At 47.5% G+C, this 25,322-nt stretch overlaps 1 protein-coding gene and 1 long non-coding RNA gene across 2 annotated transcripts in view; one reads left to right on the top strand and one right to left on the bottom strand.

Moving 5' to 3' along the window:
* Window positions 1–2,280, top strand: part of LOC122559931 — a 14,488-nt gene extending 12,208 nt beyond the window's left edge. The window contains exon 3 of the long non-coding RNA XR_006314606.1: window positions 2,097–2,280. This is a non-coding gene — a long non-coding RNA (uncharacterized LOC122559931). The remainder of the gene's footprint in view (window positions 1–2,096) is intronic.
* A 10,002-nt stretch (window positions 2,281–12,282) lies between these two features.
* snta1 (syntrophin, alpha 1) overlaps window positions 12,283–25,322 on the bottom strand; it is a 45,043-nt gene continuing 32,003 nt past the window's right edge. The window contains exons 2-7 of the mRNA XM_043710939.1: window positions 21,755–21,965; window positions 21,082–21,289; window positions 18,348–18,478; window positions 16,898–17,097; window positions 14,952–15,142; window positions 12,283–13,130 (exon numbers count right to left, since the gene is read on the bottom strand). Of these exons, the coding sequence (XP_043566874.1) occupies window positions 13,038–13,130; window positions 14,952–15,142; window positions 16,898–17,097; window positions 18,348–18,478; window positions 21,082–21,289; window positions 21,755–21,965 (1,034 nt within the window). The 3' untranslated portion in view covers window positions 12,283–13,037. The remainder of the gene's footprint in view (window positions 13,131–14,951; window positions 15,143–16,897; window positions 17,098–18,347; window positions 18,479–21,081; window positions 21,290–21,754; window positions 21,966–25,322) is intronic.

The following is a 25,322-nucleotide window of genomic DNA, read 5'->3' as shown; positions in this document are numbered from 1 at the left end:
TCAAGCTCCTGGGAGTGGTCATCCACATCAAGCTTTCTTGGACTCTTCACGTGGACACACTGGTTACAAAGGCCCAACAACGTCTCTTCTTCCTCAGGCAGCTGAGGAAATTTGCCATGATGGCGAATACCCTTGCCAACTTTTATAGGTGTGCCATCGAGAGCATTCTGTCTGGATGTATCACTACCTGGTATGGCAGCTGTACCATTCAAGATCAGAGACGGTTACAGAGAGTGGGGAAATCGGCCCGGACAGTCACAAAGGCCAACCTCCACATCTATAGAATCCATCTACCAGGCCCACTGTCAAGGAAAGGCCCCCAGCATTCTCAAAGATCCATCCCATCCTGGCAATGTTTTTCTACAACCTCTACCATCGGGGAGAAGGTACAGAGGCCTGAACACACGCACCAGCCGGTTTCATAACAGTTTCTACCCTATTGTTGTTAGAATAATAAATGAACTCACAAACACTTAACATTAACCTGTACCTGAGTTTTTGTTTTTGCCGCTGTGTACCTATTATTTACTATCTATGCTACTTAACTGTGTGATCTGTCTGTATTGCTCACAAGACAAAGGTTTTCACTGTGCCTCGGGACACATGACAATAAATTCAATTCAATTCATTGCAAAATATTTAAAGATTCTTCATGCATTGCCTTTTGATGAGGGGAGTTCCAAAAACCCTCTGAGAAAAAGACATGTTTCTGCATCTTTGTCTTAATAGACCTTATTTGTAAACCACAGCAGGAAACCTACAAATTTGCAAATTGGATTCCCCTCATTTTCTTAAAATATGATGTGGAGATGCTGGAGTTGGATTGGGGTGGACAAGGTCAAAAATCATGCCTGACAAATGAGCAGCGCTCTGAAAGCTTGTGATTTCAAGTTCACCTGTTGGACTGTAACCTGGTGTCATGTGACTTTTGACCTTACTTTATAATAGTTAAACCTGAGATTCAGAGAATGGCTTTATTCTGATGTCTGCCTTGTGTATTTTGTAATCCCCAACCATTGCCAGCCGTAAGTTTGTTTTCAGAGCTCAGGACCTTGTTGCAGTGATACTGAATATTCCCATTCCTTAGATCCTGTCACAGTTGCTGAAGATGGAGATCCATTTGGAGTTAACCTTCTCAATACGGCTCTCCCCACATTATTTGGAGATGTCAGTGTTGGACTGGGGTGTACAAAGTTAAAAATCACACAACACCAGGTTATAGTCCAACAGGTTTAATTGGAAGCACACTAGCTTTCGGAGCGCTGCTCCTTCACCTCCTGACGAAGGAGCGTCACTCCGAAAGCTAGTGCTTCCAATTAAACCTGTTGGACTATAACCTGGTGTTGTGTGATTTTTAACTCTCCCCACATTGCGTCACTCCTGAGGCAGGAGCCCCACCTGCTGGCAGTAGCTCCACATTACACATCCAGGCAGAATCGAAGGACAAAAGGTTTTCATTTATATATTTCATGACTTCAGGGCAATCAGGACCTTTCTGCAGCTGAAGAAGTAGTTGGGAAATGCAGTCCATGTCACAATGTAGGAAACATAGCTGCCAATTTACATCCCACCAGCCACCAAGGTGTATCATAGCTTGGTATGGCAGCTGCTTTTTTCCAAGACCGCAAGAAATTACAGAGTCCATCACACAGACCAGTCTTCCATCCATTGACTCTATACTTCCCGCTACCTCGGGAAAGTAGCCAACATAATCAAAGACCCCTCCCACCCCGGTTACATTCTCTTCTACCCTCTCCCCTATTGGTGGTGCAGTGGCTTAGTTGTTAGCACTGACACCTCATAGCGCCAGGGACCCAGGCTCGGTTCCTGCCTCGGGCGACTCGTTAACTGGAGTTGGCATATTCTCCCCATGTCTGCACAGGTTTCCTCCCACAATCCAAAGATGTGCAGGCCAGGTGAATTGGCCATGCTAAATTGCCTGTAGTGTTAGGTATATTAGTCAGGGGTAAATGTAGGGTAGGGCAATGAGTCTTGGTGGGTTGCTCTTCAGAGAGTTGGTGTGGACTTGTTGGGCTGAATGGCCTGTTTCCATAATGTAGTGAGTCTAATCTCTCATTTATTTATTTATTTATTAGTCTAGTCTCTTTCATTGGGACAGAAGACATGAAAGTTTGAAAACACGTACTAACAGATTTAAGAACCGTTTCTTCCCCGCTGCTTTCAGACCAATGATGGACATCTCACATATTAGAGTTGATCTTTCTCTGCACCTTCTCTGTAGCAGTAACACTATGTTCTGTATTCTGTTCTATTACCCTGATGTACTTATGTAAGGTACATTTTCATGGGATAGCACACAAAACAATATTTTTCACTGTATCTTGGTACATGTGACAATAACGAATCAAATAAATCAAAAGGGTTCAAGAATGTCTTTGTTTTTTCCTTCATCGAGGAGAAAATATTGAACCAAGTGGAGAGGGAAGCTCAGCTGGTCTTTTTTGGAATAGTACCGTGGGAGAAAATGGATATGACCCCAGTTTATTCTCTGAGCACTTTCCAAACACATGTGGACTTCCATCTAGAAGGATGTGACTACTCTGGAGGGGATGCAGGGTAGATTCACCAGGACTTTTTCTGGGAAGGGGATAAAGTGAATAGCCAAGGTCTTCTCCCTAGGGTGGGAGAGTCCAAAACTAGAGGGGTATACGTTTAGAGTGAGAGGGGAAAGAGTTAAAAAGGGGTAACATTTTCAGGCAGAGGGTGGTGCGTGTATGGAATGAGCTGCCAGACGAAGTGATGGAGGCTGATACAACTACAGCATTAAAAAGGCACATGGATAGGGACATGAATAGGAAGGGTTTGGGGGATGTGGGCCAAGTGCTGGAATAAGGGACGAGATCAGTTTAGCATTGTCAGCATGGATGAGATGGACCGAAGGGTCTGTTTCCACAACTCAATGACTCTAATTTCTAAAAACACAAAGCAGAGAGAAATAAATGGAAAGAGACAGCCAAGGAATGTAAGAGCTAACAGTGGAGTAGGCCATTAGACCCTGAAATCTGATCTGCAGCTCGATGTATTTGGGCTGATTGGCTTGTATTCTGTTGTCTGCCCAGAAAATCCTTCACTCTCTTGTTCATCAATAAACTGTCCAACAGAGCTACATTTCAAAATGACAAAGAACTGCGGATGTTAGAAATCAGAAACAAAGTCAGAAAATGCTGGAAAAAGTCAGCAAGTCTGGCAGCATCTGAGGAGAGAAAGCAGAGAAAGCAATTCTGAGGAAGGGTCACTGGATCTGAAACGTTAACTCTGTCTCTCTCGCCACGGATGCTGCCAGACCTGCCGAGTTCCTGTCTCTGTCGTTGACCAAGTTCAGTGACTCAGCCCCACTGCTCTCTGGGAAAGAGAACTGCCCACTTTACTGGCCCTTTGAGAGAAAAAAAACATTCTCCTCATCTCTGTCTTTAAAAAAAACTATCTCCCCTGGATCCAATCTCACCCACGATTGGAAACAAGGTCCGGAGCTCTTCCTGCCCAGTCCCTCGAGGTTTCACATATTTCGATAAGATCATCTTCTTCACCCAAATGCTGGAGAAACTCAGCAGGTCCGTAGAGTTAACATTTCAAGGTCAGTAAGACTTTTTTTGGAACTTGAGCAAGTGTCTTTGACAGTTTGTGTCCCTCAGTTTATTTCTTGTTGTGTGCAAATGGGTTACTTTGATTCCTTTACTACCCTTCAAATATATTTCATTGGCTTTCAAACACTTTGAGAACAAACAAGGCAAGGGAGCACATGACACATGGTAGGGTCCTGGGGAAACTCTGAGGATTGTAAGGACCTGTTCCTTAAGTTGGATAAAGTGGTTAAGGAATATGGGATACTTGCCTTCATTTGCCAAGGTGCGGGGTTAAGAGCAGGGAGGTGATGCTGGGACTGTATAAGATGATGTTTAGACCACAGCTGAAGTATTGTGTGCAGCTTTGAAATCTACATGAAGGAGGGATGTGAGAGGGCACAGAGAGATTTACCAGGATGTTGCCTTGTCTGGAGAGTTTCAGTTATGAATTAAGATTGGATAGACTAGGGTTGTTTCCCTTTGAGCATTGGAGATTGACAGGGGACAAGATTGAGTTGTATAAAATTATAAGGGAGTTAGACAGGGTACACAGAAGAAACTGTTCCCCTTAGTGGAGGGATCAGTGACCAGGGGGTATGGTGAGAGAAACCCTCATAACATTGAAGAAGTATTTAGATGTGCACTTTGTAATGCCAAGGTATACAAGACACACAGCTGTTCTCTTTAGAACAGAAAATGTTGAGGGGAGATCTGGTTGAGGTCTATAATGTTCTGAGTGGATAGGGACAATCCATTTCTCTCAGCATGGAGATCAGTAACGCAGGGAGAGTGATTCATGATCATTGGCAGAAGGACAACTCTTTTCACTGAGAGGATGCTGGGGACCCTGGAACTCACCACCTGAGGCTGGGAGTAGACAGAAACCATCCTGATATAACACCCGACACTGTCACAATATCCAAGTAACTGGCTTGTGTCTCATCTGATAACATCATGATATTCAAATTCTCAACAAGGGAATGGCCATACGAGACCTGGTACTGGGGAATGAGCCCGGCCAGGAGATCGAAGATTCAGTGGGGGAGCATTTTAGGAACAATGACCATAATCCGGTAAGTTTGAAGTTAATTATGGAAGGATAAAAGGAATTCTTGGGTGGAATTGGGGAAAGACTAACTACCACACTATTAGGCAGGACTGGGAATTGAGATTGGGGGAGGAGCGGATGTTGGGGGGTAAATCTACATCTGGCATTTGGGAATCTTTTAAAGACCATTTGATTAGAGTTTAGGACCAGCATGTTCCTGTGAAGGTGAAGGATAAGGATGGCAAGATTCAGGAACTTTGGATGACAAGAGAAATTGTGAGCTTAGTCAAAAAGGAAAACGGGGTATAAATAAGGTTTAGGAAAGCAGGTAAGGATTAAAGAAAATCTCAAGGCATTTTATAACGAGCAAGAGGATAGCTAAGGAAAAGATAGATCTACTCAATGACAAAGGAGGGAATTTATTCATGGAGTTGGAGGATGTGGGTGAGGTCTTAAACAAATATTTTGCATTTGTTCTCAGCAAGGAAAGGACAGTGGGCGGTAGACGGTGAGTGCACATTGCGTCAGTGGTAGGGAAATTATTGGAGAAAATTCTCAGGGATGGAGTTTACACACATCTGGAAAAATATGGACTTATTAGCGCTAGGCAGCATGACTCTGCGCAGGGAAGGTCGTGTGTCACAAAGTTGATTGGGTTTTTTGAGGAAGTGACAGAGATGATGGATGAGGATAGGACGGTAGATGATGTCAATGTAGACTTTAGCAAGGCCTTTGATAAGGTCCCTCAGGGCTGATATAGAATCTGAAGTAACATAGGATCTGTGGTGAGCTGGTGTGACGGATACAGAACTGGCCTCCTCATAGAAGACAGTGTGGTGGAAGGGTGCTTTTCAGAATAGAGATCTGTGACTAGTGGTGTTCTGCAGGGATCAGTGCTGGGACTCCTGTTATCTGTGATATTATGGTTTGGAATAGAATGCAGGTTGCCTGATTAGTAAGTTTGTGGGCGGCACAACGTTTGGGGGAGCTGTGGAATTTTTGTGGAGGATTGCCAGAGGAAACAGCAGGATATAGATAGGCTGGAGACTTGGGCAGTGAAATGGCAGATGGAGTTTAATCCAGACAAATGCGAGGTGATGCATGTTGGAAGGCCTAATGCAGAAAAATATCCAGTAAATGGCATAACCGTTAGGAGTATCAATATACAGAGGGATCTAGGCGTACAGATCCACAGTTCCCTGAACGTGGAAACACAAGGTAAAGGTGGTCAAGAAGGTGTTTGTATGGTTACCTTCATCCGGCATAGAGTATAAACATTAGCATGTCACGTTGTGGCTGTATGAAACTTTAGTTAGGCCACATTTTGAATATTTCACCACATTACCAGAAGGATGCGGAGGCTTTGGAAAGAGTACAGGAATGGTTTACCAGGATTTTGCCTTGACTGAAGGTTATTAGCTATGAGGAGAGATTGGATAAATTTGGTTTGTTTTCATTTGAATGTTGAAGAATGAGGGATGACCTGATCGAAGTTTATAAAATTATGAGAAGCATGGACAGAATGGATAGTCAAAGGGTAGAAATGTCAATTACTGGGGGAAATATAGATTTAAGGTAAAAGGGGAAGAGTTTAAAGGAGATATGAGAGGTGGGTTTTTTTCACAGAGAGTGGTAAGTGCCTGGGATTGAGCTGCCAGAAGAGGAGAATACAATAGCAACATTTAAGAGGCATTTTGATAGATACAGGAATAGGCAGGGAATAGAGGGATCACATAGAGGAAAAGGTTTTTAGTTTAGAAAGGCATCGTGTGTCAGTGCAGGCTTGGTGGGCCAAAGGGTCAGTTCCTGTGGTGTGCGGTTCACTGTATCCACCCTTACCTGAGTGAAGGATGTTGGGAGGATACTGTCTGTATCCACCCTTAGGAGAAAGTGAGGACTGCAGATGCTGGAGATCAGAGCTGAAAAATGTGATGCTGGAAAAGCGCAGCAGGTCAGGCAGCATCAAAGGAGCAGGGGAATCGACGTTTCGGGTATAAGCCCTTCTTCAGGAATGAGGAAGGTGTGCCAAGCAGGCTAAGATAAAAGGTAGGGAGGAGGGACTTGGGGGAGGGGCGTTGGGAATGCGATAGGTGGAAGGAGGTTAAGGTGAGGGTGATAGGCCGGAGAGGGGGTGGGGGCAGAGAGGTCGGGAAGAAGATTGCAGGTCAAGAAGGCGGTGCTGAGTTCGAGGGTTGGGACTGAGACAAGGTGGGGGAGAGGAAATGAGGAAGCTGGAGAAATCTGCATTCATCCCTTGTGGTTGGAGGGTTCCTAGGCGGAGGATGAGGCGCTCTTCCTCCAGCCGTCGTGTTGCCATGGTCTGGCGATGGAGGAGTCCGAGGACCTGCATGTCCTTGGTGGAGTGGGAGGGGGAGTTGAAGTGTCCAGCCACGGGGTGGTTGGGTTGGTTGGTGCAGGTGTCCCAGAGGTGTTCTCTGAAATATTCCGCAAGTAGGCGGCCTGTCTCCCCAATATAGAGGAGGCCACATCAGGTGCAGCAGATGCAGTAAATGATATGGGTGGAGGTGCAGGTGAATTTGTGATGGATATGGAAGGATCCCTTGGGGCCTTGGAGGGAAGTAAGGGTGGAGGTGTGGGCGTAAGTTTTGCATTTCTTGCGGTTGCAGGGGAAGGTGCTGGGAGTATCCACTCTTACCTGAATGAAGGATGTTGGGATGATACTGTCTGTATCCACCCTTACCTGAATGAAGGATTTTGGGATAATCTTTGTTACATTCGCTGTTTTGTGTACACAACTTTTTCTGTTGCTGAAGAGTTTGAGAAAATTTCATCAGCTGTGACTAAGAGACCTGATTCAGCAGAAGGTGCTCTCAAATTAAATACACGGAGGCTGTTCGGCCCCTCCCCTCTGTTAAAGCACTCAGTCAGATCATGGTTAATCTGTGTATCAACTCCAGCCACCTAGCATCAGTCCATATTCCTCAAAACCCTTTAGAAGAGTATAAAGAAAGTAGGAGTATACTTAAGAGGGAAATCAGGAGGGCAAAACGGGGGCATGAGATAGCTTTGGCAAATAGAATTAAGGAGAATCCAAAGGGTTTTTACAAATATATTAAGGACAAAAGGGTAACTAGGGAGAGAATAGGGCCCCTCAGAGATTAGCAAGGCGCCTTTGTGTGGAGCCACAGAAAATGGGGGAGATGCTAAATAAATATTTTTGCATCAGAATTTACTGTGGAAAAGGATATGGAAGATATAGACTGAAGGCAAATAGATGGTGACATTTTGCAAAATGTCCATATTACAGAGGAGGAAGTGCTGGATGTCTTGAACGGTTAAAGGTGGATAAATCCCCAGGACCTGATCAGGTGGACATTAGAACTCTGTGGGAAGCTAGAGAAGGGGTTGCAGGGCCTCCTGCTGAGATATTTGTATCATTGATAGTCACAGGTGAGGTGCCGGAAGACTGGAGGTTGGCAAAAGTGGTGCCACTGTTTAAGAAGAGCGGTAAAGACAAGCCAGGGAACTATAGGTGGGTGGCACGGTGGCAAAGTGGTTAGCACTGCTGCCTCACAGTGCCAGGGACTCTGATTCGATTCCAGCCTCAGGTGACAATCTGTGTGGAGTTTGCACATTCTCCCCCTGTCTGCGTGGGTTTCCTCCGGGTGCTCCGGTTTCCTCCCACAGTCCAAAGATGTGCAGGTCAGGTGAATTGGCCATGCTAAATTGCCCGTAGTGTTAGGTAAGGGGTAAATGTAGGGGTATGGGTGGGTTGCGCTTCGGCGGGGTGGTGAGGACTTGTTGGGCCGAAGGGCCTGTTTCCACACTGTAAGTAATCTAATCTAATCTATCCATCTCCATCTTAAATATACTAAATGACTTGACCTCCACAGCCTCTGTGGCAATGAATTTCATAGATTCCCCATTCTCTGCCTGAAGAAGTTTCTCCTTATCTCCGTTCTAAAGGGTCTTCCCTTTACTCTAAGGCTATGCCCTTGGGGCCTAGTCTCTCCTGTTAATGGCAGCATCTTCCCAACATCCACTCTGTCCAGGCCATTCAGTATTCTGTAAGTTTCAATTAGATCACCCCTCATCCTTCTAAACTCCATCGAGTATAAACCCAGAGTCCTCAAATGTTAAGCTTTTCATTCCTGGGACAATTCTTGTGAAGCTCCTTAATCTGATGGCATCTTTGAAATGTCCACAAAACCCCAGACAGAACCTCAACTAAAATCATCTCCAACAGTGTCCACTCCCCCAGCACTGACCCTCCGACAGTGCGGCACTCCCTCAGCACTGACCCTCCGACAGTGTGGCACTCCCTCAGCACTGACCATCCGACAGTGTGGCACTCCCTCAGCGCTAACCATCCGACAGTGTGGCACTCCCTCAGCGCTGACCATCCGACAGTGTGGCACTCCCTCAGCACTGACTCTCCAACAGTGCCCACTGCCTCAGCACTGACACTCCTACAGTGCGGCACTCCCTCAGCACTGACACTCCTACAGTGCGGCACTCCCTCAGCACTGACCCTCCGACAGTGCGGCACTCCCTCAGCACTGACCCTCCAACAGTGCGGCATCCCTCAGCACTGACCCTCCGACAGTGCGGCATCCCTCCGCACTGACCCTCCGATAGTGCGGCACTCCCTCAGCACTGACCCTCCGACAGTGCAGCATCCCTCAGCACTGACCCTCCGACAGTGCGGCACTCCCTCAAGCACTGACCCTCTGACAGTGCGGCACTCCCTCAGCACTGACCCTCCGACAGTGCAGCACTCCCTCAGCACTGACCCTCCAATAGTGCCCAATCCTCAGCACTGACCCTCCGACAGTGCTCACTCCCTCAGCACTGACCCTCCAATAGTGCGACACTCCCTCAGCACTGACCCTCCAACAGTGTGGCACTCCCTCAGCACTGACCCTCCGACAGTGTGGCACTCCCTCAGCACTGACCTTCCAACAGTGCCCAATCCTCAGCACTGACCCTCCGACAGTGCCCACTCCCTCAGCACTGACCCTCCGATAGTGCGGCACTCCCTCAGCACTGACCCTCCGATAGTGCGGCACTCCCTCAGCACTGACCCTCCGACAGTGCGGCACTCACTCAGCACTGATCCTCCAACAGTGCTCACTCCCTCAGCACTGACCCTCCGACAGTGCGGCACTCCTTCAGCACTAACCCTGTGACAGTGCGGCACTCCCTCAGCACTGACCCTCCGACAATGCGGCACTCCCTCAGTACTGACCCTCCAACAGTGCGGCACTCCCTCAGCACTGACCCTCCGACAGTTGAGTTAAATTTGGACGAGATATGTTGGAGATGTTGGGATTGAATGCACATTCCTTATCTAGCGATCTTTGTTGCTGTGTGCGTATTTCCCAGTGTGTTAGCTGTGGGAAGTCCATCTTTTGAGGTTCCTCTCTGGTATAAATGATTAACTGAGGGAAGCTGAAGTGATTCTGTTCTGAAAACCCCAGGAACCGATGCCACAGCATCCAATTCCCTCTTCCCACTTGCAGCCAATGAGATGAGAAAGAGTTGCAGTAAAATCTACGGAGGGGCCAAGTTTCCCACAGATTATAAATGTTTTGATTTTAATTCCACATCCAAGGTATATACAATGAAACCAGCAAAGCTCATTCTTAAATTAATAATGATGTAATATACAAAGCTTCTCTGCAAACATTGCTGTGAGATATAAACTCTTAGAAGCAAAGGTAAAAAGATAAGTTCCTGTTTGATTGTAACTGTTTGAAATGATGTCGTCATTAATTGGCTGTGAATTAGGAAATGGTACACACTCGGGAAGTGACAGAGCTTAGCTGATGTTAGAGCTGGTCCCAGGATGACTGACTGTAGAGCTGTCAGGAGTTTCTCATTTCAAATTCTACAGAACAGAAGCAGGCCATTCCTCCCATCGTCCTCAGTGGGCGGCACGGTGGCACAGTGGTTAGCACTGCTGCCTCACAGCGCCAGAGACCCGGGTTCAATTCCCAACTCAGGCGACTGACTGTGTGGAGTTTGCACATTCTCCCCGTGTCTGCGTGGGTTTCCTCCGGGTGCTCCGGTTTCCTCCCACAGTCCAAAGATGTGCAGGTCAGGTGAATTGGCCATGCTAAATTGCCCGTAGTGTTAGGTAAAAAGGGGTACATGTAGGGGTCTGGGTGGGTTGCGCTTCGGCGGGTCGGTGTGGACTTGTTGGGCCGAAGGGCCTGTTTCCACACTGTAAGTAATCTAATCTCAGGACAGCTCTTTGAAATAATCATCCAAACTGTCCCAAGCTCCTCCCTTTTTATTTATTCCTTTCGAAGTATTTATCCCTTTCCCTCCTGGATCTCAGCCCAATGCTCCTTCAGGCTGCAGTTTCCAAACCTCAAGTATTTGCTGTACTAAAGCCAATTCTCGTCTCCCTCTCTGGCTCATCTCCTTCAACCTGTGTCCCTCTGATCACTGAATATCAAGATGGTTAGGTGCTCTGAGCTGATCGGGCGACGTATCAATCAAGGGACCTTTACTGGAGGATAGTGGTCTGGGGGAGGGGAGGGGGTGGGCATAAACCATGTGCCAGAGAGAGACAGCAAGAGGGAGGAGAGAAAGGAAGGAGGGGGAAGTGAAAGAAGAGGAGAAGAAACAGGTAGAGAGATGAAGAGGGATTAAGCAGAGAGAGAGAGAGAGAGAGAGAGAGAGAGATGATGCAAAGGAAGAGAAAAAGTGACAGGGGGGCTCTAAGAAAGAGAGGAAATATCATACTCTGTCACTGATTAAAACAACGTCCTTAACAAACATTTGGAGTTAATTGGCCAGTTAAATGAAGAATGTCACAATGATTTGAGAATTGATCAGACCACTGGGATCTCCATCCAGTGAGACTGATCTCCAACTCCCAGAAATTCTTGGAGAGTGGGGGTGGAGTGTTGCCATGGTCATGGTAACACCTCGTTCTGACCCCTACAGCCTGATATGGGCAGAAATAGTTTTTAAAAGTTCATAACATAAAAAGAATATCACCAAGGCATCAAGTCTAATACTGCGAGTGCTCATTTGACGGAGGGAAGAATTAGTGTTTATAAAAGGAAATGTTCTTTCAACATTGAGGAGTCTGTAAGCTTGGCACATTAACAAAGGCATTGTATATAATCTATCAGAGAAACTGGAAAAAACGATCAAAGGCCTGAAGAACAGCAAGGGCAGCCTGGCCTCTGGCTGAATCATAACTTCACAATGATCACAGCCAAACAATGAGCTGATGTTTCAGAAAGCAGCCAAAGCAATGGACCCACACCAAGGTCTCCAGCTTACCAAGCTATGTGCAGCAAATACACTGGGGCCTAGACCTGGGAGGAGGCATAACAACTGGACTGGGGCTGTGACACTCAGCTAACAACACATACAGCAAAAGCATTGAGTCAGGGAACATTATAGCTCAGCCTACCTGACATACGCTGATCTGAGAGACATACTGAAGGCTCGAGGGGAGTTCGGGTGCCCAAGTAATAGGAATTCAGAAAGTGGGAGGGGATAGGTGTGGGAGGGGATTAATACCCGTCCAGTACCGAGTACCCATGACCGCTATCAAGCTCACATCATGATTAGCCTCCGCAAGAAACCAGGTTGAGAAAGATTAGACATAAAGAGCTCCTTTGGTGTAAACCTGGAATATTTTGTCATTCCCCAGAGCTAAACCCCAACTAAGTAACAATAATTGATGGGGAATAGATAAAGGGTGCAAACAGTGGTACTCTGCAGGATTTCTCTTTGCTCTAATCTAAATCTCCTGCCTGAGAAATTCACAGAGAAACATTTTATTTGCACAATGTGATCTCGACGGATTCTTTTGTTATGTGAAGTGTGAAAAATCTGAAGATTTGTTTTGACAAAGCATGGCAGACTTTGGTTATTCTTGATTGCAGCTTTGATCTGATTGAGGGGCTCATTCGGGTCTTTTCAGAGGCTGGTTAGGAGACAGCGCCATTGCTGTGGGTCTGGAGTAACATGGGGCCAGGTCAAACCAGGTAAGAACAGCAGATGTCCTTTCCTGAAGGAGACCAGTGAACCAACTGGCAATACGACACACTAACAGCTGCAATGTCACTTAGTTATTGAGTCCCCAGTGTTCCACTACTAGGTTTTTAAAAATTCTCAGATTAGGTGCAGTGGATGCAAACTCTGGATTACTTCAGTCAGTGTCCTACTTAGATGCCCTGAATCTAATTACCAACATAATATGACTGGGAACTGCTGAAGGGATGAAGTTTAGTAACAGGAACTTTGTAAATCAGCATATGCAAAAGGGAAATGTAACTTCTGTCACAGATTAAAAACACAACTTCCAATGAAGTATTAATTTGCGTTCATTGCGTGCATTGTTGGTCAGTTGATCCAATTGAATCTCCATTCCATCCACCCGACTCGTCCTCACAATCTATCGTCAGAGTTCATCCTCAGGCCAGGAGACCAAGGCGAGTCACCTTTGCTGACAGGAATGAGTGGATGATAAAGACAATGGTTTTCGGGCACGACTGTAGGTTGAGTTGCTGTAAAACAGAAAGGTCACAATGACTGATCTAAACACATTCGAGAGAACAGGATCACTCAGGGATCCAACCGAGAGTCATGACAGTCACCTAATGCCAGATGTTTGCAATTTCATGGAGATCTCCGGATCGAGGATTTCGGTGTAAGACAAAGACTTGTGATTGGAACCTCAAATGGCCCAACCAACATTTAACTTCATCCGTCACGTACTCTCCCATTTAATTCCCTGTGGGCAGATTCTGCGATATAGCCCCCTCCCCATCAAAACCTCAAACATGGTCGGTGCATGGGTCCAAAATCGGGCATTTGTATAGTGCCCTCACACTGCCTCAGGACAGCCAATTAAATGCTGAAGAAGCACACTCATCATTGTTATGTAACAAACACAGGAGCCAATTTGCAGGCAGTAAGATCCCAGATACAGCAATATGACAAGTGCGTCACTTCTTCAGCACTGACCCTCTGACAGTGCGGCGTTCGCTCAGCACTGACCCTTCAACAGTGCTCACTCCCTCAGCACTGACCCTCCGACTCTGCACTGCTCCCTGAACACTGACCCTCTGACAGTGCGGTACTCCCTCAGCCCTGACCCTCTGTCAGTGTCCGCTCCCTCAGCACTAACCCTCCAACAGTACGGTGCTCCCTCAGCACTGACTATCCAACAGTGTGGCACTCCCTCAGCACTGACCCTCCCACAGTGCCTACTCCCTCAATGCTGACCCTCCAACAGTGCCTGATCCCTTAGTGTTGACTGTCCAACAGTGCGGCATTCTCTCAGCACTGACCCTCCAACAGTGCAGCACTGCCTCAGCACAGAGCCTGCTCTCTCAGCACTGACCATCTGATAGTGTGGCACTCCCTCAGCACTGACCCTCTGACAGTGTCCACTCCCTCAGCACTGACCCTCGAACAGTGCGGTGCTCCCTCAGCGCTGACTCTCCGATAGTGCTGCATTCCCTCAGTGCTGATTAACGACAGTGCAGCGCTCCATCAGCACTAACCTTCCGACAGTGTGGCACTCCCTCAGCACTGACCCTCGGACAGTGCAACATTCCCTCAGCACTGACTCTCCCACACTGCCCACTCCCTCAGTGCTGACCCGACAGTGCCGCTGTCTTAGTGCTGACTGTCCGACAGTGTGGCACTCCCTCAGCACTGACCCTCCAACCACGCAGACATAGGGAGAATGTACAAACTTCACACAGACAGTAACACGAGAGTGGAATCAAACCCAGGTCCCTGCTGCTGAGGCAGAAGTGCTAACCACTGAGCTACTGTGCCAGCGCATCATCAGGACATTTCACAAGAAAACCAATTCAAGGGGAAAACAACATTCATACTGGATTAGAGCAGCATGCTGATTGGTTGTATAAGGTCTACAGATATTTTGTTTTTTTAAATGTAACTTGAAGAGCAGTGGAACAGAGTGGCATCCTTTTGGTGGAAGTCGATTTAACACTTTTGAAAGGTGTTGGCACCAATCAGAGTGAACCTGCCTTGTTTGAAATCTAAACAAAGTTTGGCAGTTAGCTGTCAATCCTTAATGACTGCTGCATTCTCTATAGCAATGCCATTACCAATCAAGAGACCACTTGCCAACCAATTGCATTCTCCTCTCAAGCAGAATGAATGTTGGCTTTTTCCCCTGGAAATCAATCTTTTTTCTGCAATACTCAAATTCTGTCCTGCCAAATGACTATTTGAATGTGAACTTACATTCTCTGGAATTAGAGTGCAGTAATAGAAACATTAACACAAACCATTCCCACCATTTCAATTAGCAGCTTCTGTGCAGGATAAAACCTGGTGGAAATACTCACAATCTCCCCCTCAGGGCCCCCAAAGTCCAGGAACAGCACTTTGACCCCATCATCAGATGACATGCGAAGTTTCTCAAAGGGTTGGCTGAGGAGAACCTTGGGTCTGCCCACCTCAGCAGCGTCCTGGTAGATGGTGAAGCCTTTGTCCAAGTGCACAGTGAGTTTACAGCTCTGGCCATTCCAGGTACATGCTGAAGAAGGGGGGAGAAATACCGAGAGCATTAAACCCCGGACTCTGTCAATCACAGCACAACAGGAAGCAAGAGGAGGGAAGCCTTAGACTACTTGGTGATACATATGGGCTGAAAAATGACAAATGAAAAGTATGAGGTGATTTATTTTTAGGGGAGGAGTCTAAGATGGCAAGGGGAGTATGTGTTGAATGGTGGGACCTGAGGAAGTATACAGGATCTGAGGGACCTTGCTGTGTGTGTCCACAGCAGGTCAGGTAGATAAGGTGGTTAGGGAGGTATAAAGGTTACTGAATACAAGAGCAGGGAGGTTATGTTGGATCTGTACAGAACCTTGGTGACTAGAGCTCTGGCCATGTCGCGATCGGAGGGATGTAATAGTACTGGAGAGGGTGGGCAGAGAGATTCACCAGGATGCTCCTGGGCTGCACTGATTCAGCAATAAAGAGAGTTTAGATAGGCTGGGGCTGTTTTCATTTCCTGCTGGTGAGTACACAGGTAAGTGGAGCTGAGGCCACAAAAAGACCAGCCATGTTATTGAATGGTTCAATGGGCTGAATGGCCTACTCCTGTTGTTATTACAGCAGGGGAGGTTGAAGGGGGATCTGGATGCGATGTACAATGTTCTGAGGGGCATAGACCGAGTATACAGGGAGAAATGCCTCTTTTTTGTGCAGGTGTTCAGTAACTCAGGGGCACAGTTTAAGGTAAGGAGCAAGAGGGTTTGAGGGGATTTCCAGTCAGAGGGAGATTGGCAATCTGGAATCTGTCTCAAAGGGTGGTAGAGGTACAAAACCCTGCAAGACTGAACAATTATTTAGGTGAACACTTAAAACCCCATAGCAACAAGTCTACAGGCTGAGTGCTGAAACAGGGAGTAGAGTGGAAAGCAGTTTGATCACTGGTGCAGACAGAGATAGAAAGGCTCTTAATTGGTAAGGAGTTCAATGGTTAAGGGTTAAGAAACAAATCAGCCATGATCCATTGGCAGAGCAGACTCGATGGGCTGAATAGCCTAATTCTGCTGCTGTATCTTAGTGTGGCCAAAGGCTATGACTCTATGAGATGCTATCCCTTAAGAGTTTGGCTTGGAGGGCAAAGAGAAATTGGAGGCAATTTGGGACAGGTTTGCTTCTCTCTCTGTATTCTGAACTCAAATCAACACAAGAATAAGCCAAGACCTAGGAGAGCAGTAGGGCCCATGGCTGCGCAATCCTGCCCCTCCATTCAGTATGGTTTTTGTGGATAGAGTTGGATGATCAGCCATGATCAGACTGAATGGTGCAGCAGCTCCAAAGGGCTGAATGGCCTCTTCCTGCTCCTACTGGCTATGTTTCTGCCTGACAGATGGAATGTAATGTGGAGAAGTGCAAACCAATTCACTTTGATCACAAGAAAAGGGAAAACAAAATATTCTCTAAAAGAGAAGAAATGTATAAATACTGGTGTTCAGAGAGACTTGGCTGAACTTTACCTGGAATGCAGGACTTTAGCCTGTAGCCACAGCAAGTGGGTCATTCAGTATATTCAAGGCTGAGAGAGAGAGAGGTGTTTAATCAGGAAGGGGGATTGAGGGTTATGGGGAAAAGGCAGGAAACTCTGGAGTTGAACATGATCAGATCAGCCATGACCTCGTTGAATGGCAGAGCAAACTCAATGGGCTGAATGGCCTGGTTCTGACCTTAGGACTTACGGTCAGATAGGTTGTTTCTCTCCACCTCCCCACACAGTCGCTATGAGGGAAGACCGCCTCACCTGTGACTACCTCCTGGATGAGCTCTGCAGCGCTGTGACAGCCATCGACCAGCAGGCGTGTCCACACGGACAGGTCCGACTGGAGCTCTGCACAGAACAGGTGGGTCTCCACGCCAAGTGGGGTGCCCGCTCTCAGAACAAAGGACAGCTCGGAGGAGTCTGCCAACAGGGAGCCCTTGGCAGGACCCGAGTGAACCAACCTGAAAGACAGAACAGCAACCACCTTAACCCTCTCTGACTAACCGGTGATAAACTGACCTTGTGTTCAATCCCAAACTGATCCCACACGGCATGCACTGACCTTCCAGCATCAACTGAAAGCAAAAACACACACAGCAGGGGGGGGGGGGGGGGAACGGGGTCTGCATGATGTTTCGAGAATATCGAGGTGGTAGATATTGACACATTTCAATGATGAGTACAGAATTCAGAGGGAGGAGATTCCCTGGAACAGAACATGGGAACTCCAGTTTCCAGGGAATTGCCTTGGACCAAATACTCATGGCACCATCAAAAGATCAGCAGACTCTTCCCCTGCCTCAGCCGGTCTGTTGCTGAAGCTGTTATCCGCAACTTTATCACCTTTACACTTGACTATCCATTGCTCTCCCAACATCCATCTCTCCTTGACCTCGAGCTCAGTCAAAACCCTGTCACCTATCTCCCACCTCTCGCCAAGTCCCTTTCACCCATCATGCCCATGCTAGACGGCAGAGAAAAGCTTCTTCTTCAAGTTGCCATTGCTTTTCAAGTGAGAGAGTCCTCTTACTCTCAATCCTTAGACCAACGGCTTTCTCCATTTTACTTACCTGTTACTCTGCAGAATTTGTCTTAGGTGTCTCTGCTGCTGCTTGCAAACCAAAACTAACCCGACAGCTTTCCCTCAGTCCAACATCTACATAAAGCTCCAAAAAGCCTCTGCTGCTTCACTAAGGTCCTTCCAGGAGGAATATTAGATATAGTGAGAAGCTCCAATTGGGAATAATATGGAATCTGCTGTCATTGGAGATCCATCACCTCCCTGTCTCGATCAGTGTGGGAAGGTTACTGGTCCAGTATTACTGGTCAATAGCAAGTGGAAGGATTGAGATCAAATCCCCTTGCAGCTGTTGAGAATTTGAACTGAATTCCCAAGCATGGCAGTGATATCTGACGTTTGTAAAACTGACCATGAAATTGCTGGTTGACAGTAAACTCCCATCTGGGTCACTAATGTCCTTTAGGGAAGGAAGTGCCATCCTTACCTGGTCTGGCCTACATGTGACTCCTGACCCACAGCAATGTGGTTGCTTTCCTAACCGTCTGTGAAGGGTGTAACAAGCCACTCCATTGCACTGATCACATGGCTCCTCAACTATTTCCCACTTTTTCCAAACCAACCTCATGTCTGGAATTACACTCAGTCTGCAGTTACAAATGGGAGCCAGAAGGAGGCAGTGTTATGGCTGACCTGGTTGCTATGAGGGGGTGCCTGGAGCTGGGGCTGTTCAGACTCTCTCTAGTCTGTGGTAAAGTGTTGTACAGCAGCAAGTCCTTCTCAGTGAGAATGGCCAGGATAGGTTTCTCCACATCACCAGATACCTGCAGGAAACCAGACACAAGACAGCTCAGAGCGATGTGGGACCGACCACAGGCACAGGAGAGAATGGGGAGTTCAGAAGACAGACCAGGAGGGGCAGGGAGAAGCCGGTGAGATCAGAGTGGAGGCAGGAGAGGTGGTGGGTGCTGGCATAGGAGAGACAGGGAGCAGGAGAGAGTGGAGGATGGAGACAGAACAGGGGGAAGGAGAGACCAGAGGAGGGAGTCAGACGAGGGGCAGGAGAGACCAGAGGTGGGAGTCAGACCAGGGGCAGGAGAGACCAGAGGAGGGAGTCAGAGTCAGACCAGGGGCAGGAGAGACCAGAGGAGGGAGTCAGACCAGGGGCAGGAGAGACCAGAGGTGGGAGTCAGACCAGGGGCAGGAGAGACCAGAGGAGGGAGTCAGACCAGGGGCAGGAGAGACCAGAGGAGGGAGTCAGACCAGGGGCAGGAGAGACCAGAGGAGGGAGTCAGACCAGGGGCAGGAGAGACCAGAGGAGGGAGTCAGACCAGGGGCAGGAGAGACCAGAGGAGGGAGTCAGACCAGGGGCAGGAGAGACCAGAGGAGGGAGTCAGACCAGGGGCAGGAGAGACCAGAGGAGGGAGTCAGACCAGGGGCAGGAGAAGCAAGAGGGATAGAGTGAGAGAGGCAGTGAGAGAGCGAGACAGAGAATCAGAGACAGAATCAGAGAGTGACACTGAGAGAGAGAGACAGAGAATGAAAACTGAGAAGGAGAGAGACAGAGGGAGAAAGACATACAGAAAATGTTCAAAAGGAAGAGATGTGGGACAGAGAGGGAGAAAGGGGGCAAAGGCATAATGTGTATTGGATTGTAATTCTGAAGCGAATGTTCTGGGAATATGGGTGTGGGCAGATGGTGAGGTTTAAATTGATGGAGTTAATAAACGTGCAATTGAAAGCTAACATTTCGCTGACCTTGAAATGATCAGTGTTTGGGTGTAAAAACCCACCTGGTCTTAATATCTTTCCAAGTCTGACCTACACATAACTCCAGTCCAACAATGTGACTCTTAAAGACAAGTGGGGATGAGCAACAATTACTGCTCTCACCAGCAATAGATCAATAACAAGAATCTGAACATTAACCAGTAGATAAACTTCCTTCACGTGACGTGTGACCACAGGGTAAAGCTGTGGTCTTTATTATCCAATGGGATGCAGGTGCCTCTGGTAAAACCAGAAATGTGTTGTCCGTCTCTAACTGCCCTCGAATAGAGTGTTGGATAGCGTCACACGTAGGCCAGACCAGGAAAGCATGGCAGATTTCTTATCTAAACAACGTTAAAATATTACTACAATCGATGACAGTTATCAGTATCACTGCTTCATATTTCACATGGATTTAATTCCACCAATTACTAGGATGGGATTTGATCCCAGCATTTCCAAGCAGTGACAATATTACTGTGTCACCATCTCAACATGAACATGAATGATCCTTTAGGATCTTTAACACAGCACTGGTTTCAGCAACTCTTTAGCTTTATCCAGTATGTAAATTTGTGCAGCTTGTATTTTCATACAGTTTATGGATTTACTCAGCTTATATTTCTATGTAACTGAATAAAACATCATCCGTCTGCTGCACAGGATGTGGAGAGAGAAGTAGGACCTCTTCAAGGTAGGCATCCTTGCAGGAGGATTCGCAGTAAGGTTAAAATCAACTAGGCAAAAGTGAGGACTGCAGATGCTGGAAATCAAAGTCTAGATTAGAGTGGAGCTGGCAAAGCACAGCAGGTCAGGCAGCATCTAAGGAGCAGGAAAATCGACGTTTCAGGCAAAGGGGTTCCTGATGAAGGGCTTTTGCCCGAAATGTCGATTTTACTGCTCCTCGGATGCTGCCTGACCTGCTGTGCTTTTCCAGCACCGCTCTAATCTTGACTCTGATTTCCAGCATCTGCAGTTCTCACTTTTGCACGGAATGTGTTAGCTGTCCCTGGCACATGGACGGAGGTATTTGACCAGGAAACCAAGCGTTGGTCAGAGAATCAGCTTTGGTCACCTGTCCTGATATCACTTGGATCTTGGGGTTACATTTAGTTTGTGAAATATCCTGTAAAGTCTTCAATGCCATTAATGGTGTTATCTAAGGAACTTATGGGAAACTATGGGATCACATCAAGAATGGTGGACAGTCTGGGCTGATATCTGCTGAAGTTTAGGAGAGAAAGAGGTGACTTGACTGAAACATCTAGGATCCTGAGGGGACTTGACTGGGTGGATGTGGAAAGGATAGTTCCTCTTGTGGGAGAATCTAGAAGCGGGCTCACTGTTGTCCATTGAAAGCAGAGATAAGGAGATGGTGAGTGTCAAAAGGTGCTGGCTGCCAAATGCTTGATTTTGTTTTGAGAGGGAGGTGGGGAGATTCTTTACAAGGAAAGGGGAGAGGGGAGGTGAAGGGTCATGGGATTAGGCAGGGAGGCAGACTAATCAGATCAGACATGAAAGGTGTAGCAGGCTCAAGGGGCTGAATGGCCTACTCCTGATTTGTCAGGAAATTGATGGTGACTGTGAGTACAGCCGACAGTGCGTTGGTTTTTATTCCAAACTCTGATCACAATGATGGGAGACAAAGGGAATTTACCTGCTCGGTCAGCCAGCCCACGTGTTTAATTTCTTTACTGCCAGCTACACCCGAGTTCCCAGCCAGGGTTCTCATCTCAGCTTTGACCATGGGCAGGAGGGCACCGGCATTACCGTGAAGGGCACTGAACCATGACTGGGCAGTGGCACTATCCTTCAGCCGCAGAGACACAGAGGACTTTCCGTCAGCAGACGAGAGGTCAATGTACCTAAAGCAGGACAGAGGGAGAGAGACACAGGGACACTGAGACTGATACAATCATTCACACACACACACAACGACCCAGAGACAGAGCAACACAGAGTGCGGCAGGGCCTCCGCAGATCAGGCAGCACCTGGGGCGAGGAAGGGACAGAATTCACTACCACCCGCCCTCCCTGCGTAAATATTGTAAATACTGACACAGCCACCCCTCTCCCCAGGGACACCCTGTAAATACCGACATATTCCCCCCCAATCCCGGGGACCCCCCTGTAAATACTGACACGCTCCTCCCTCTCCCCTTGATTCTGACCTAAGTGCTAGCCTGCATTTGAATTTGTGCTGAACACTTTTGGGTGGGACTGAAACGCAGTATCTCAGAGAGTACATGCTCCATGCGCTGGGCCCTGGGCTAAGATGGTGGCTCTGACTGTGAACTAACCGAGGTGCTGGTCACATCTCCCCTTCTCACCTCTTCTCTTGGTCCGGAGCTCGGACTTTCCTACGGAGATAACACATTTTCAAGGGGATGGTCTTCTCCTGCTCCAGGTCCCCGTGTGGGGGGGAATACAGACCAGCTGGAGAGTTACCCCCACTCCCCGGGGGGGACGAGGAATCCCAGCTCTGGGCAGAGCCCACTGAGGTGTTCTTGAAATACGAAGACACTTCCTTCAGGTACTTCACTGGAGGTCAACAAAACAGAAGCTTAAACTCATCGCATTTGCAAAACGTATCTCAAAGAAAGCAATGGATTGTTTAAAAAATATCAAACAGGTCAAGCACAGTGTTTTATCTTAAATAATTGGCAGTGATGCTTGTGTTTTCAGGGCATTAAGGCACTATCAGGGAATAAGTAGGTTGATTAGCAGGAGTGGTTAGAGTGCGGTGCTAATAACACCAAGGTTGCGGGTTCAATCCCCACACTGACCGAGTCTGTTGTTGAGATTTACAAGTCATGAGTTCACAATCGCAGGGTATGTGTTTGTTATGGGTAACACAGTGGCTCAGCGGTTAGCACTGTTGCCTCTCAGCGCCAGGGATCTGGGTTCGATTGCTGCCTCGGGTGACTGACTGTGTGGAGTTTGCACATTCTCCCCGTGTCTGCGTGGGGTTCCTCCGGTTTCCTCCCACAATCCAATGGTGTACAGTTCAGGTGAACTGGCCATGCTAAATTGCCCAAGGTGTAAGGTGCATTAGTCATGGGTAAATGTAGGGTAGGGGAATGGGTCTGGGCGGGTTAGTTTTCGGAGGGTCGGTGTGGACACATTGGGCCGAAGGGCCTGTTTCCACACTGTAGGGAATCTAATCTAAATCAAAAAGCGTAAACAGAAGCAAAATACTGCAGATAATGGAAATGTGAAATAAGAACAGAGTGCCAGAGAAACTCAGCAAAATATCTGTACAGAGAGAAACAGGGTTAGCTTCTGGTCTGGGTATGACACTGAAGAAGTCATTACAGACTTGTAACTCTTGTTTCCTTCACACACATCTTGTGTATTTATTTGGAATAAGTAAAATTGGTGCTGGGTCCCACAGCTCAGGATAAAGACTCTGAGGAGGAATAACCCAGGATTCAGGAGAACGACTCCAAGTCTGCTAACTGAAGTCAAGAGATCAATGTTGAGGATACTCAGTTTGTATTTCCCAAAGTAACTTGGGGCTGGTTACCTCCAAAGAATGGGTTGGTGCTGTGCCATTCAACTTCCCCACCCTGCGTGCCAACCCAGCTCAATCCAGGTTTATTTGGCTCCCAGTTCAGAACTCCAACTAGCTGCGATTAGAAGCAGGAGCCAAGAGGTGTGTGAAATATAGGCAGCATGGACAGATTGGACCAAAGGATCACTTTCCATGCTGAACAGCTCTATGACTCTAAATATCCAGGCTTGGGCTGATAAGTGTTGAAGAGTGTGGTGCTGGAAAAGCACAGCATGCCAGGCAGCATCCGAGGAGCAGGAGAATCAACATTTCAAGCGTAAGCCCTTCATCAGGAATGATGAAGCCCTTCCTGATGAAGTGCTTATGCTCGAAATGTCGATTCTCCTGCTCCTCGGATGCTGCCTGGCCAGCTGTGCTTTTCCAGCACCACACTCTCGACTCTGATCTCCAGCACCTGCTGTCCTCACTCTCTCCTTGGGCTGAGACGTGGCTACACAAATGCCAGATAATGACCATCACCAATAAGAGACGACCTAATCACCGCCTTTTGATAGTCAATGGCATTACTATCATTGAACCCCTGACAATCAACATCCTGGGGGTTAACATTGACCAGAAACCGAACTGGACTTGCCACATAAACAAAGCAGCTACAAGAGCAGGTCAGAGGCAATAAATCCTGCAGCGAGTACCTCACCTCCTGACTCCCCAAAGCCTGTCCACTATCTACAAGGTTCAAGTCAGGAGCGTGATGGAATACTTGCCTGGATGGGGGCAGTTCCAAAAACACTCAAGGAGCCATGTTGTAGAGGACAAAGCAGCCTACTTGATTGGAAAAACATCAAATAAGCACTCCCTCCAACACCGGTGCTCAGTAGCAGCAGTATGTGCTATCTACAAGGTTCACTGCAGAAAGATCCTCAGACAGCACCTTCTAAACCCATGACCACTTCACATTGAGGGACAAGGGCAGCAGATATATGGGAAAACCACCATCTACAAATTCCCTTCCAAACCACTTATCATCCTGACTTAGAAATATATCGCTGCTCCCTCACTGTCACTGGGTCAAATTCCTGGAATTTCCTCCCTAAGCACATTGAGGGTGTATCTACATCCTGTGGACTGCAGCAGTTCGAGAAGGGAGCTCAACCCCACCTTCTCAAGGGCAACTAGGGATGGGCAATAAATGCTGGGCACAGCCAGCGACACCCACATCCGATGAGTTAATTTTCTTAAAAATCTCAAAAAACCCCACAGACTTTCATCTTTCACTGGAGCCCAGGGCAGCAACAGAACTGCTTGGAACTTGGTCAGACATAAACTTTTGTGGCCTAAATTGGATGGAGCCTTTAATTGCTTTCTCCAAGCTCCCCATCTGCTGCACTGATCCTGTTGCTCTCAACTGAGACTCCCTGTTATTTTTAAGAGAGATTCCAGGGATTGTGGCTGGGACTGCGGGGATAATGAAACCAACTCCCCTCCCCACTCTTCTCAAAACAAAATGTCGATGGGATCCAAAACTAAAATCCTGATCTCCATCTCCGTGACCTCTGCTAAAATTACAGGGCAATACGATGGAAGAGTTTAGCAATGAAAGACCAGGACAGGGCTACAGGTCGAGAATGATCTGCCACAAACAGTGGATTAACTGTCACAGATTTAGAACAGACGACAAGATCAGTATCCTCCCTCAGTAACTACAGAGGCTACAGGTTCACTGGCTGCTGGAGAAATCCAATTCAACACTCCGGAGGAGACTGGGCAATGGGTGTTAGACAAATGAAAAGTCATTATGGGGATAAGTGTGAATGATTATATTTTCCTGAGGGGACAGTAGCACGAAATTGGGCCAAATGGCTTTATGCATCTTTGGTGTGTAAGGATAAATACTGGCCAAGAGCTGTGATGCTTTCCACAGTCAAATAGCTTGCTATGAATCACAGAGTGACACAGCAGAGAGGGGCCAGCCATGGAATGTTCACAGAGCTCCTGGCACTCACGGAGCTGAGAAACCCAGAGGGTAACATCTAAACCACAAAAGCCAGCAAGGACAGGGTCGTTCATGTCCTCATTGCTCGGGATTAAATGTGGAATTTGACTTTGAGAAAAACTATTTGGAATCAAAACCCTCACCACTTTGCATAAGGTACAATTGAATCAGTCAGTGACAGTGACTGAGTACAGGATACAGTCACCCAGGCAGCCACCTCCCATACAGACCAGAACCTTCGGGGGGGGGAGAAAGAGACCGAGAATGAGAGAATGGGGAGTCAGAGAAAGAGAGGAGGTAGGAAGTATAGAGGCAGGGAAGGAGAGACAGAGAGAGAGAGAGAGAGAGAGAGAGAGAGACGGGGCGGGAGGGGAGGAAGAGGCAAGGCACA

Source organism: Chiloscyllium plagiosum, chromosome 20 (assembly GCF_004010195.1).
Source record: "Chiloscyllium plagiosum isolate BGI_BamShark_2017 chromosome 20, ASM401019v2, whole genome shotgun sequence".
NCBI lineage: Eukaryota > Metazoa > Chordata > Chondrichthyes > Orectolobiformes > Hemiscylliidae > Chiloscyllium > Chiloscyllium plagiosum.
The sequence above is the reverse complement of the archived record's forward strand: the minus strand, read 5'-3'. Positions and strand labels throughout refer to the sequence as shown.